Source organism: Cherax quadricarinatus, chromosome 24 (genome assembly GCF_038502225.1).
Source record: "Cherax quadricarinatus isolate ZL_2023a chromosome 24, ASM3850222v1, whole genome shotgun sequence".
Taxonomy (NCBI): domain Eukaryota; kingdom Metazoa; phylum Arthropoda; class Malacostraca; order Decapoda; family Parastacidae; genus Cherax; species Cherax quadricarinatus.
The window spans coordinates 20,473,091-20,485,322 of NC_091315.1; the positions used below are offsets into that span (position 1 = coordinate 20,473,091).

Sequence of the window (12,232 nt, forward strand, 5' to 3'; positions counted from 1 at the left end):
TTAAAGATAGTTATGTTATTGTTTGCTCTGAGTAATGTCTTTGCTTGGTCTGCTGTATAATAATTATAATTGCTGTTTGATTCGTGTAATTCATTTAAGAACAAGTTTACATCAGGATCAGTGCCTGTAGTCATAAGAATGAGAGTGACTCTACAATTAGATTTTTTAATAAGATATTATATTATTAATAATTATGATACTTAACTACTTTATCTTACTGGCTAATGGATTGTTACGAATGGGAGGTTGATATCAAGATCACTGCTTGTAATCAAAGATTTATAGTGAATCTGTAACTAGACTTTGAGGTGCAAATTTGCTGGAAGGGAACAGAATTTACTTGTACCTCATGAGACGGCCTTAGTCTTACTGAATTGTTTTTCCAGATATTTATCCTGTGAAGGGGGTTTTTACAGCCAAATTTATAGGATGCCGATAAGTTCACTTTTGTTGCTTGTGGTAACTAACATTTTTATGGAATTTCATACTACTATAGTTGACTAAGCACACTTGGCTATGATACACTGATGGTGTATTTACTGTCTTCCAATATCCATTAATGTACCAAGGTTCTTAGATTGTCTCAGTTCACCAATTAAAAATATTTTAATGTCAAGAAAATAGCAATCTACCATTTTTGGATGCCTTAATATGTAAAAATATTATAAATATGCCTAATTTTCAAGCATACAGGCAACAAACACATTCTGATAATTATCTGCATGCCTTTTCTTCTCTCCACAAAAAGAGGTGTCATTTGTGTTTCTTAGGGCGTACTGTATATGGGATTCACAATTCTCAGAACTTGAGCTTGAGTATTTTTGCGAGTTAGGTTACATTAATCATTTTATAGGCTCTGCTCATTGTCTAGCCAGGGGTAACTTTTTTGGGACTTAAAATAGAAAATTTGGTTGTTCTTCCTTGCTTGAACAGACTGAAATTTGCAAATATAATTCTTTCATAATGTAAATATTGCCTTTAGCTAAACAGTATGAATACCTTCAAGACATTTGTAAATATTATTTTTTAACACAATGGCCATCTTGCACCAAGGCAGGGTGACCCAAAGAAGAATACAATTCACCAACATTTATTCAATTGCCGTCTTTCCAGAAGTGTGCTGACATCACAGTCAGATTTATATGATCATAATTTTTTGCTTTGTATTTTCAGATGTTAAAGTGCATTTTTAAAGCTATGAGCTGTTATTTATAAGTACATGATTTTGTTTAAAACAAGTCATGTTAAATCTAACTGGGAGGCAAACTACAATCTTTAGTCTTGCCACTTAACCCTTTGAGGGTTTCCACCGTACTAGTACGTCTTACACGTAGGGGTTTTTGACGTACTAGTACGCATAAATTCTAGCACTGTCAAATCTCGCAGGAAAAGGCTGATAGGCCTAGATGTGAGAGAATGGGTCTGTGTGGTGGGTGTGCGCAGTAGGAAAAAAATCTGGGACCCAGTGGTGCATTGTGGGAATGCCATCATAGTACACAATGTCCACCATGCCTGGCGGTAAGAAGTTCCTCACTCCTTGGCGAATTGGGACACTTTTGTTCCCCAGTGACAGTTCTAATGCAGATGGAAGTGACAGTGAAGATGAGTTTCAAAGTTCTGGTGAGGTTTTGACTGAAACTAATGGACCATAATATGGGTAATAGTGAGGAAAACCCAGACAACCCACAGCCTTCCACCTCTGGTGCTGGGCCGTCTTGTTCACGTTCAGTTGTACCAGAATCAAAGAGGAAACTCCTATTTTCCCAAATCCCAGACTCAGATGTGAGCATTGGTGATGATAGTGATAGTGATTATGAACTACAATCTCTTCAAACTTGTTCCAAGAATGGAGGCAGAGGAGGAGGAGGAGGAAGAAGAAGAAGAATACGTAATAATAACAATAATACATAATAATAATAATACATAATAATAATAATACGTAATAATAATAATAATATGTAATAATAAATGTTCACCTATGACAGTAACAAGATAAGGGGAGATAACATCTGATAAGTGCTGACGTTTGATGAGGGTAAATGAGGGTGTAGCTGATACCAAAAGATTAGATGAACATCGCTCTCCCTTTGTTTTTGCTGGTATACTAACATTTCTGTCTATTTGTCTGTCTGTCAAGCTCCCTGTCTATCCGTCTAGCTCTCTGTCTCAGAGAGCCACAAGACTGCGTCATCACTTTTACTCACATCTTCAAGCGGAGTACAGCACTTTGTCTGGATTTCTTGGGTTATCCTAGGTAATTTATACTATGTATACTTGCATTTATGTGTACCTGTGAGACAGAGATAGACAGACAGATAGAAAAAGAGACAGATTAAAAGATATAGAATGAGGGAGAAAGATAATTAGATAGAATGGAGGGGAAGCAGCATCCGACCCCATTGTTTTGACAGGCGGGAGGGGGAGTGAGTAATGAGACAATATGTCACTTTGACAGCTGCCGACTCCTGGTAATTTACACTATGGAGGAGGAGGAGAAGGAGAAGGAGGAAGAGGAAGAGTAGGGGGAAGAGGAAGAAGAGGAGGAGGAGGAAGAGGAAGAGTAGGAGGAAGAGGAAGAAGAGGAGGAAGAGGAATAGTAGGAGGAAGATTAGGGGGAAAAGGAGGAAGAGGAAGAAGAGGAGGAGGAGGAGGAAGAGTAGGAGGAAGAGGAAGAAGAGGAGGAAGAGGAAGAGTAGGAGGAAGAGGAAGAGGAGGAGGAGGAGGAAGAGGAAGAGGAATAGTAGGAGGAAGATTAGGGGGAAGAGGAGGAAGAGGAAGAGTAGGAGGAAGAGTAGGGGGAAGAGGAGGAAGAGGAAGAAGAGGAGGAGGAGGAAGAGGAGGAGTAAGAAGAGGAAGAGGAAGAGGAAGAGGAGGAGGAGGAGGAAGAGTAGGGGGAAGAGGAAGATGAGGAGAAGGATGAGGAGGAGGAGGAAGAAGAGGAAGAAGATGATGTAATAATATTTTTCCCTTGAAGCAAGAAAAAAAAAATCCACCCCATGACAGTGACAAGATAAGGGGAGATAACATCTGATAAGAGATGACTTTTGATGAGCGTAAACGAGGGTGGAACTGATAATAAAAGATTAGATGAACATCGCCCTCCCTTTGTTTCTGCTGGTACACTAACATTTCTGTCTGTCTATTTGTCTGTCTGTCAAGCTCCCTGTCTATCTGTCTAGCTCTCTGTCTCAGAGAGCCACAAGACTGGTCATCACTTTTACTCACATCTTCAAGCGGAGTACAGCACTTTGTCTGGATTTCTTGGATTGTCCTAGGTAATTTATACTATGTATAGTTGTATTTATGTGTACCTGTGAGACAGAGATAGACAGACAGAAAGAGAGAGACAGATTGAAAGAGATAGAATGAGGGAGAAAGATAAAACACCATTGTGTATGACACCATGTTTCAGAGTTCCACAAGCTGCAGAACTAATAGGAATATGTTCAGTGACTGTATATTGGTATATATATTTTAGAACAATAGTAATAAACAATGTTTTGTATTGTTTGTTTTTGTAAACAATATATTGATAATTATGTTTGTGTGCTTATTGTGTTGTATACAACGAGTGTATATATGTACATTGCACCTTACTTCGGTCTCATTGGCCACATAAGTTATGTGAAAAAATAAAATAGTGAAAAAAAACAACAAACCTTCAAATACAAGTACAGTAAACCAAAATTTACCGGTGAGCGGCAGTCGCCACTGTTGCCATACGGGGCTCATTTTCTGCAAACTTTACGCCTCCATATCTCCGTAAGTATTGATGGTAAAATTTTTTTGTTTATCCTATAATGTTTAGAAAAAAAAACTCTATTTTTTCATAAGAAAAAATAATTTTTTTTTTTTGAAATTTGGCCGACCCTGAGAACAAGTTTCTGAGAGGGCCTGTCGACCCTCAAAGGGTTAATGAGGAAGGCAATGAAACACTTTTTAATATATTTACATATATTTTTTTTAAGAAGTAAAAACTGAGTGTCCCTGATGATAGAGTAGTGAGACGAAAGCATGTGTGTGCCACTGTTGGGGAGGCCAACAAAATGCCTTGTAAAAAAAAATTTGATAAAGTGTGTGAGCAATAACCTCTTATTCAATTTTAGTCTCATGTTATGTACTATATATACATAGTGTCATATTCTTGTAATTGGGTGAGGTACAGATCGCAAGCTCATATTATTGATAATTTTCCCTGTAGTATGATTGTAACACAGTGTAAGTCTAAAAACAGAGGGATTGAAGAACTATTTAATAAGATAGATGGATGTATAGAAATTTTATGAATTTAAGGCATGGATTGATGCATGTGCTGGGATAATTCATGGAAGTATCAATGGGTTGGTTAATTGAAGTATTGGATAGCCAGATATGCATAAATAGAATAATGGGTTATTAGGATTGGTCATTGGATATGTGGGAAGAATTAATACATGTATAGGCTCAGACCATCCACATAAAAATTGTGTGACAAAATGTGGAAAAAAAAAATCCAATAAGTAAACACTAGTTTTCCAACATTAAGACCATTTAGCAAGTTTACTACCTTTTGCTGTTACACTAATAATATACTTCTTGCTTAGGTATTTGTTTTCATTTTATTGTAGAACTATTCTTATTTTACATTGTTTTAATAAAATATTTTAATTAAATAGTTAAGTGCAAATGACAAGCATGACACAATGGCTTGGAAGAACAAGTAAGCTTGACTTCTCATGGTATTTATCCATGTATAATGATAATGGCCCAATAATTTAAGCTACCAAAAGTAAGATATAGTATCATAAAGATATAAATGTATTTTAGCTTTAGATTGTTAGCAGAAAATAATATACAGCCTCTTCTCACTTAGCAATGACTCAGACTTACGACGGGTTCTCTGACCAGAATGCATACCTAAATGATGTATATTAGAGCTGATTTCCTCTGCTCTGTTTATTACAGTATACTACTGTATAACATTTAAAAACATATCAGAAATGTCATGATGCAAAGGTGACATTAAAACAATAACAAACATGGTTGACACAAACCAAGTACAGGTCCTCCATCACAAATCCGGCATCATTGGGACCTGTAGTGTGCCGGATTACTGAGTTTGCCGAATTACAGAGTGTTTAGGTTAGAATACACTTAATAAAATTAACCAACTTGACTTACACAGTTCATTGAACATCGGCAAAAATCGAACATTTCCGCTACTTTGAGCTCAATTTCAAGGTACTTTTCGTTATGAAAGCAATCAAAATCATGTCTATTTCTGTAATATATCTTCCATTCTATCAAATGAGTCCAAAAAATGAGAATACAACCATATAAACCATACGAAAATATATACTGCAAAGAGGCGGCTAATGGCTGAGAAGTGAACTCCCTTATTTATCGTCTGTCTTTTTTATTTTTGTTGTATGTTAAGAAGCATCTTTCCATCATACATTGCCCAAGTTTCAATGAGATAGCCCAACAAACAACCGAGAAAAAAAATATTTACCAAAAATCATATATGGCAAGCCCAAGCCAGGTACTGGAAATAAGTCACTTTGTCTGACTTTTCTGGGTTATGCTAGGTTCTCTATACATACACTGCTATATATGATAATCTATGTAACTGTATTTGTGTATACCTGAATAAACTTATTTACTTCTAGTCTGTCACCTGAATACAAGAAACCGCCCATTCACTTATTTCAACTAACCAATAAAGTGGTCAGAAATTGGCAATTTGGCCGATTTCACACAAATTTCAACAGATGCCAATTTCAAAATAGGATCCAGAATAAAAATGCAGACATTCCTGGCACTAAAATAACATTTTCTCTGTTCATTAGTCATGGTTACATGTCCCTCTTATATTACTCTTGCTTACCATTTGGAATTTTTATTCACAAAAAAAAATAGAAGATTTACTGTTATGCAGACTACTGCATTATTGTAATAATTGTATAAATAATGTCAATCCATTCTTGACTCCGTACTTGAATTTAGACTGGCAGGCGGACAGGTATTGGACGGTGATGTCATTTGTTTACTCTTGAGCTTCGCTAAAGAACAGAACATTTTCGCTACTGTGAGCGCAATTTCAAGGTACTTTTCGTCATGAAAGCAATCAAAATCATATCTATTTCTGTAATATATCTTTCATTCTGTCAAATGAGACTGAAAAAATGAGAATATAACCATAACAACCATACAAAAATATACCGTTAAGCCATACCCCCGGCCGGGATTGAACCCACGGTCATAGAGTCTCAACACTCCAGCCCGTCGCTGGAGTTTTGAGACTCTATGACCGTGGGTTCAATCCCGGCCGGGGGTATGGTTTATTTGCAATCGTGTCATTACGATTTCTTAAGTCAAGTTATACCGCTAAGCGGCCGCTAATGGCTGAGAAGTGAACTCCGCTATTTATGGTCTGATTTCTTTCATTTTTGGTGTACGTGAAGAAGTATTTTTCCATCATACATTGCCCAAGTTTGAATAAGATAACCCAACAAACAACTGAGGAAATAATAATAATAATAATAACAATAATATAATAATAATATAATAATAATAATAATAATAATAATAATAATAATAATAATATCTTTATTTACTACACGTACATGTACAAGGTATACAGGCCTAGCTGACATCAGTGACATACTACTGTATAGAAAGGCACTTGTTATGCTGAGTATTTCAAGAAAATTAGGTCATTGTCCCAGGATAACACCCATACTAGTCACCTAACACCCAGGTACCCATTTACTGATGGGTAAACATAGACAACAGGTGTAAAGAAATACGCCTAATGTTTCTACCCTGGCTGCGAATCAGATATTTACCAAAAAACATATATGGCTAACCCAAGCCAGGTACTAAAAATAAGCCACGTTGACTTTTTTGGGGTTATCCTAGGTTCTCTACACATATGCTGCTATGCGTGATAATCTATAGAGAGAAAATAACTTTTTTGTTTCATGTTTATGGTGGAGTACGAGTGTATATCATAGTTAGCCCTGTGCTATACTCCATTTTCTCTAATATAAGCCACCAAGACAAGGATAGGAGAATGATATTTGTTTACCATATCCTCTTCATAACTCTGTCGAACTGCTCGGTGTTATGCCAAATATTATTCACTCTGGAGTATTTAACATGTTGTATGTTATTTATATTGTTTCTTATGTCATATTAGATCAATTGTGATAGGCAAATAAGCTGTAGTGTTGATATTAGCATAATAATAAAGCATATTCTCCTGCTTCATGAGACTGAGCTCATGGCAACTGACAGTGGCTTCAAAGTTACCTTATCTGTAATGGATAATGTACTGTGTAGGTGCTTTACATAATGAGAAGCATTTCTTTTATTCATTGGAACCATGGCTAGGGCTAAAAGCAAGCAGGTTAAAACAATAAATGGAGAAAAAGAAATTGGAATGACTTATGCAGCAAGTAGCGCCACCAAACAGTACCAGCAGGTTGGTGTGGCGACCCTGGAAATTTGAAATTATGCTAGCCAAAATTAGTGCTGAATAACTGAAGGAACTGAATAACTGATTGCCGGATTTGTGATGGCGGACCTGTACCATTATAGTATGCTCCTCGCTTAGCGACGAATTCATTTACCGACATTCTTAGGAACGGAACTCTGTTGTTAAGTGAGGAGAGGCTGTAAAACTATCCAACATCAGTTAAATCTGAACAATTTGCAGATACACCTGACGAAAGATTTCTGAAGTCACCCATCTATTTATTAGTGTAGTAATTATGTGCTGTGAAATTTTACTTTTTGTATTGTAATTAATGAACTTAAGTTTTTATATAGTAATACCGAGCAGATAGCTGCATAAATTAAAGAAAAAATAAATTGGAATGCTTTTTGGGTATTTTGCCAAAATCCCATGAACACCTGTGGCAATGCATGTACATATTGTTGCATATACTATTATCTTTTTTAATAATGCAGTAATATCACCTGCAGGTGTGTGCGTCTACAGGTAAGTGAATGATGTCTCTACTCGTGCATAATTACATCACATATAATTAAAGAATAACTTGTGTTGGTTCCAACATTGTCAACAAAACACACACTAGTAAGTTTAAATATTGTGCAGGGATAATTTTACAATATACTGTATGTGAGTTATGCACATAATGAAATGCAATAAGATATGATTGGTATTGTAAAATGAAATATTATGCACTGTAAATTGCTTCCAGAATTTAAACTCCAAAATTAAATTTGGCAAAATTAAGACTGACTTATCTAAATTGTGGTAGGTATATAGAGAGTAGCAATAACTTGGTGTGACCCACTTAATTTGTTGGGCATTGGATTTGCATAAGTTTATGTAATATAGCATCTAATAGTTCTAGTAACTGAACAAAATGACATCAGTTTTTGTGCCAAACAATGTGCTTATTTGAGTTATCATATATAGATATTAATTAATTCTGTTTGCAGTTGCAAGTCTTGTTTTAATATCCTAAATAAAAAAGGGATGAATTAGGCAACAAGTATAGGGAGTTAGGTTGAAACAAACAGTTGATTGTATTTTGAAGCTCTAAATCTCATTAACCTTTTCAGGGTCGAGAGGCCCTCTCCTAAATTTGTTCTCAGGGTCGAAAATTTTTCGGAAAAAAAAAAATTCTTGTAAAAAGATAGAGAATTCTTTCCCGATCATAATGACACAAAAAGTATGAAATTTGATGGAAAACTTAGGGAATTATGCTCTCGTGAAGTTAGCAGTCTCGATGATGTTTACGCATCAGCGATTTCGCCCACTTGGAGCCCTATTTTCGGCAAATTCCAGTGTACTAGTCGACAAAAATCATAACTATTTCACTAGAACTCCATTTTTTCTATTGACTGAGTACAAGAAACCACTCATTTACTGATTTCAACTATCCAATAAAGTGGTCAGAAATTAGCAATTTTGTCAATTTCACACAAATTTCAAAGGATGCCAATTTCCAAAGAATAAACAAGTTAGACATTCCTGGCACTAAAATAACATTTCCTCTGTTCATTAGTCACGTCCCCAGGCCCCTCTTACATTTCTTTTGCTTTCCACTTTGAATTTTTATTCTCACAAAAAATAGAAGATTTACTGTTATGCAGACTACTACATTAGTGTAGAAATGATGTAAATAATATCAGCACATTTGTGAAGGAATATTAGACTCACCAGTATTGGATGCATGGCATGATTTGTTTACTTTTGAACTTTCGCAAAAATCAAACATTTCTGCTACTTTGAGCTCAATTTCAAGGTACTTTTAATTGTGAAACCAATCAAAATCATCACAATTTCTGTATTATGTCTTCCATTCTATAAAATGAGACCAGGAGAACTAGAATACAACCATAAATATCATACAAAAATACAGTGCAAAGTCGCTGTTTTAAAAATACGGGCAAAGTTTTTTTTTCTCATTACTGTGTGCTGCAGGATTTTTTTTTATACTATGCACACTGACCACATAGACCCGTTCTTTCATATGTAGGCCTACCAGCTTTCTCTCACTAGATTTGAAGGTGCTAGAATTTAGGCGTACTAGTACGTCAATAACCCTGGTGCGTAAGCTGTACTAGTATGTCAGAAACCCTGAAAGGGTTAAGGAGTTTGTGACTGAAAACAATGCCCAGGATACCAGAAAGAAGGAAGAAAGAAAGTAAGGAAGAAAGGAAGGAAGGAAGAGATGAGAGGAAGGAAGGAAGGAAAGAAGAGGTAAAGAAGGAAGATACATAGCAAAGAAGGAAGGATGGTGGGGAAGAAGTCATGGGACCCTATGGGTGTTGACAGGCAGTAAGGGTGCGAGTGATGGTATACAGTGGTACCTTGAATTTCGAACAGCTCCCAACTCGAACAATTATGTAAGTGTATTTTGTAAGTGCTTTTATAAGTGTATTTTTGGGGGTCTGAAACGGACTAATCTAATTTACATTATTCCTTCCTTAGCCGATATTTGAGGTACCACTGTAATTTGTAAATTTGACAGCAGCCACATCCTGACTTGGCACATTTAGAAAAACAAACAAACAAACAAACACACACACACACACACACACACACACACACACACACACACACACACACACACACACACACACACACACACACACACGCACGCACGCACGCGGGGTCACAATTGGAAGCTGAAGACTCAGACGAGTCACAGGGATGTTAGGAAGTATGTATTACTTCAGTCATAGAGTCGTCAGGAAGTGGAATAGCCTAGCATGTGACGTAGTGGAGGCAGGAACCATACATAGCTTTAAGATGAGGTATGACAAAGCTCAGGAAGCAGAGAGAGAGGACCTAGTAGCGATCAGTGAAGAGGTGGGGCCAGGAGCTGAGTCTTGACCCCTGCAACCACAATTAGGTGAGTGTATGTGTGTGTGTGTATATATATATATATATATATATATATATATATATATATATATATATATATATATATATATACACACAGAGAGAGAGAGAGAGAGAGAGAGAGAGCAGGAGACAGAGAGACCAGGAGACAGAGAGACCAGGAGACAGAGAGACCAGGAGAGAGAGAGACCAGGAGAGAGAGAGAGAGAGAGAGAGACAGACAGACAGACAGACAGGCAGACCCTCAGTTAACGATGCTATTGGATAGTGATAAAATCGGATACAATGCGTTTTTGCGTTAAAATATTGTCTCAGCTAACGATGAAAAACTCAGTTAAGGACATTCGTCCTGAAGATGTCCGTGTGGCCTGAGCCCATGTAAAACCAGTGTGCCATTGTTTACAAGCCAGGGAGGACGATTCCACGCGTACATGCGATATATTTTGTATTATTCCATTTTTTTAGTGCTTGTAACTGCTAAATAAGCAACCATGGGCCCAAAGAAAGTTTCTAGTGCCAGCCCTGTGATAAAGAAGGAAAGAAAGACAATAAAATTCAAGAAAATAACTCATAGCAAAGTACCAAAGTAGAGGAGGGAGAGAGAGGGGAGAATGTGCCTTCTGCAGTGATTCAGTGATTCTACAATATGTACAATACTAAAGCAGCAGGTATCAATAAAGGCTATAGTGCCAGCCAGCGATAAAGTGTAGAATTAACAATGTAGCAAGTAAGTTAAGCGAGTAGGCGATAGAAAACGACACGAAAGTAACTCTCCAATGTTGTTGGATGTGTATCAGGCCAATGAACCTATGCTGGCCTGCTATGTATCTTCCACCACCCTAAACCTCTGCCAGCATCTCCTCCATCAAACTAACTAAATAAACTAACGTCTCCTCCAAGGTAAGTGTAAATATAAAAGTGTAAGTATAAAAGTACATAAATATAAGTGTAAATATAAAAGGACCCCAATGGAAATAAATCACTTTGACTTTTTTGGGTTATCCTAGGTATACATATGCTGCTATGTATAATAATCTATGCATGTATTTGTGTATAACTGAATAAACTTATTTATAAATTAAAATTAAATATTTCTTATTTATAAATTAAAATGTAAATATTTCTTATTTATAAATTAAACTGTAAATATTTCTTATTTATAAATTACATACATTGTTTAAGTGTGAATAGTGGTGGTGGGTTCTGCTGCCTCCACCACCACCATGTACAGCTTCTCTCAGTGGCTCTCATAAACTCAACAACAACACTTCTACCACTTTCTCCTCACATACATTGACATATTTTATTCATTCTAGAGTATATATCATGTTTCTATGTTATTAATATTGTTTTTTGTCATATTAGGTGAATTATGATAGAAAAATAAGCCGTAGAGATGATATTAGCGTCATATTGAAGCATAATAAACTCGCCTCCCTGATGCCTCCTACCTAGACGTCTGCCATACACCAACAAGAGTCTTCAGTAAAGATTAAATGTGATGTTAAATGTTTATTTATCCATTTTAGTAGTGCTTTATATTTATTTGTCATTGTTTTCTGTATGTAAATCTATATTTAATCTTCAAAAAATTAATTTTTGTTAAAACTTTTGGGTGTCTGAAACGGATTAATTGGATTTCCATTATTTCTTATGGGGAAAATAGATTTGCCAATCGTGAATTTTGCTAGTCAGCAGACTCTCTGGAATGAATTAATCATGAAACTCGGGGGTCCACTGTACCTTGAAATTGAGCTCAAGGTAGCGGAAATGTTCAATTTTTGCCGATGTTCAAGAGTAGACAAATCACGCCACATGTCCAATTCATGTCAACTGGTGGGTCTAATATGCTTTCACAAATATGCTGAT

At 36.2% G+C, this 12,232-nt stretch overlaps 1 protein-coding gene across 1 annotated transcript in view; it reads left to right on the top strand.

The window, feature by feature from the left end:
• The window catches only part of LOC138850976 (solute carrier family 22 member 15-like), a 216,768-nt gene that overhangs the window by 32,103 nt on the left and 172,433 nt on the right, over nucleotides 1-12,232 (top strand). Inside the window, exon 2 of the mRNA XM_070088482.1 lies at nucleotides 7,969-7,984. Within this exon, the coding sequence (XP_069944583.1) occupies nucleotides 7,969-7,984 (16 nt within the window). The remainder of the gene's footprint in view (nucleotides 1-7,968; nucleotides 7,985-12,232) is intronic.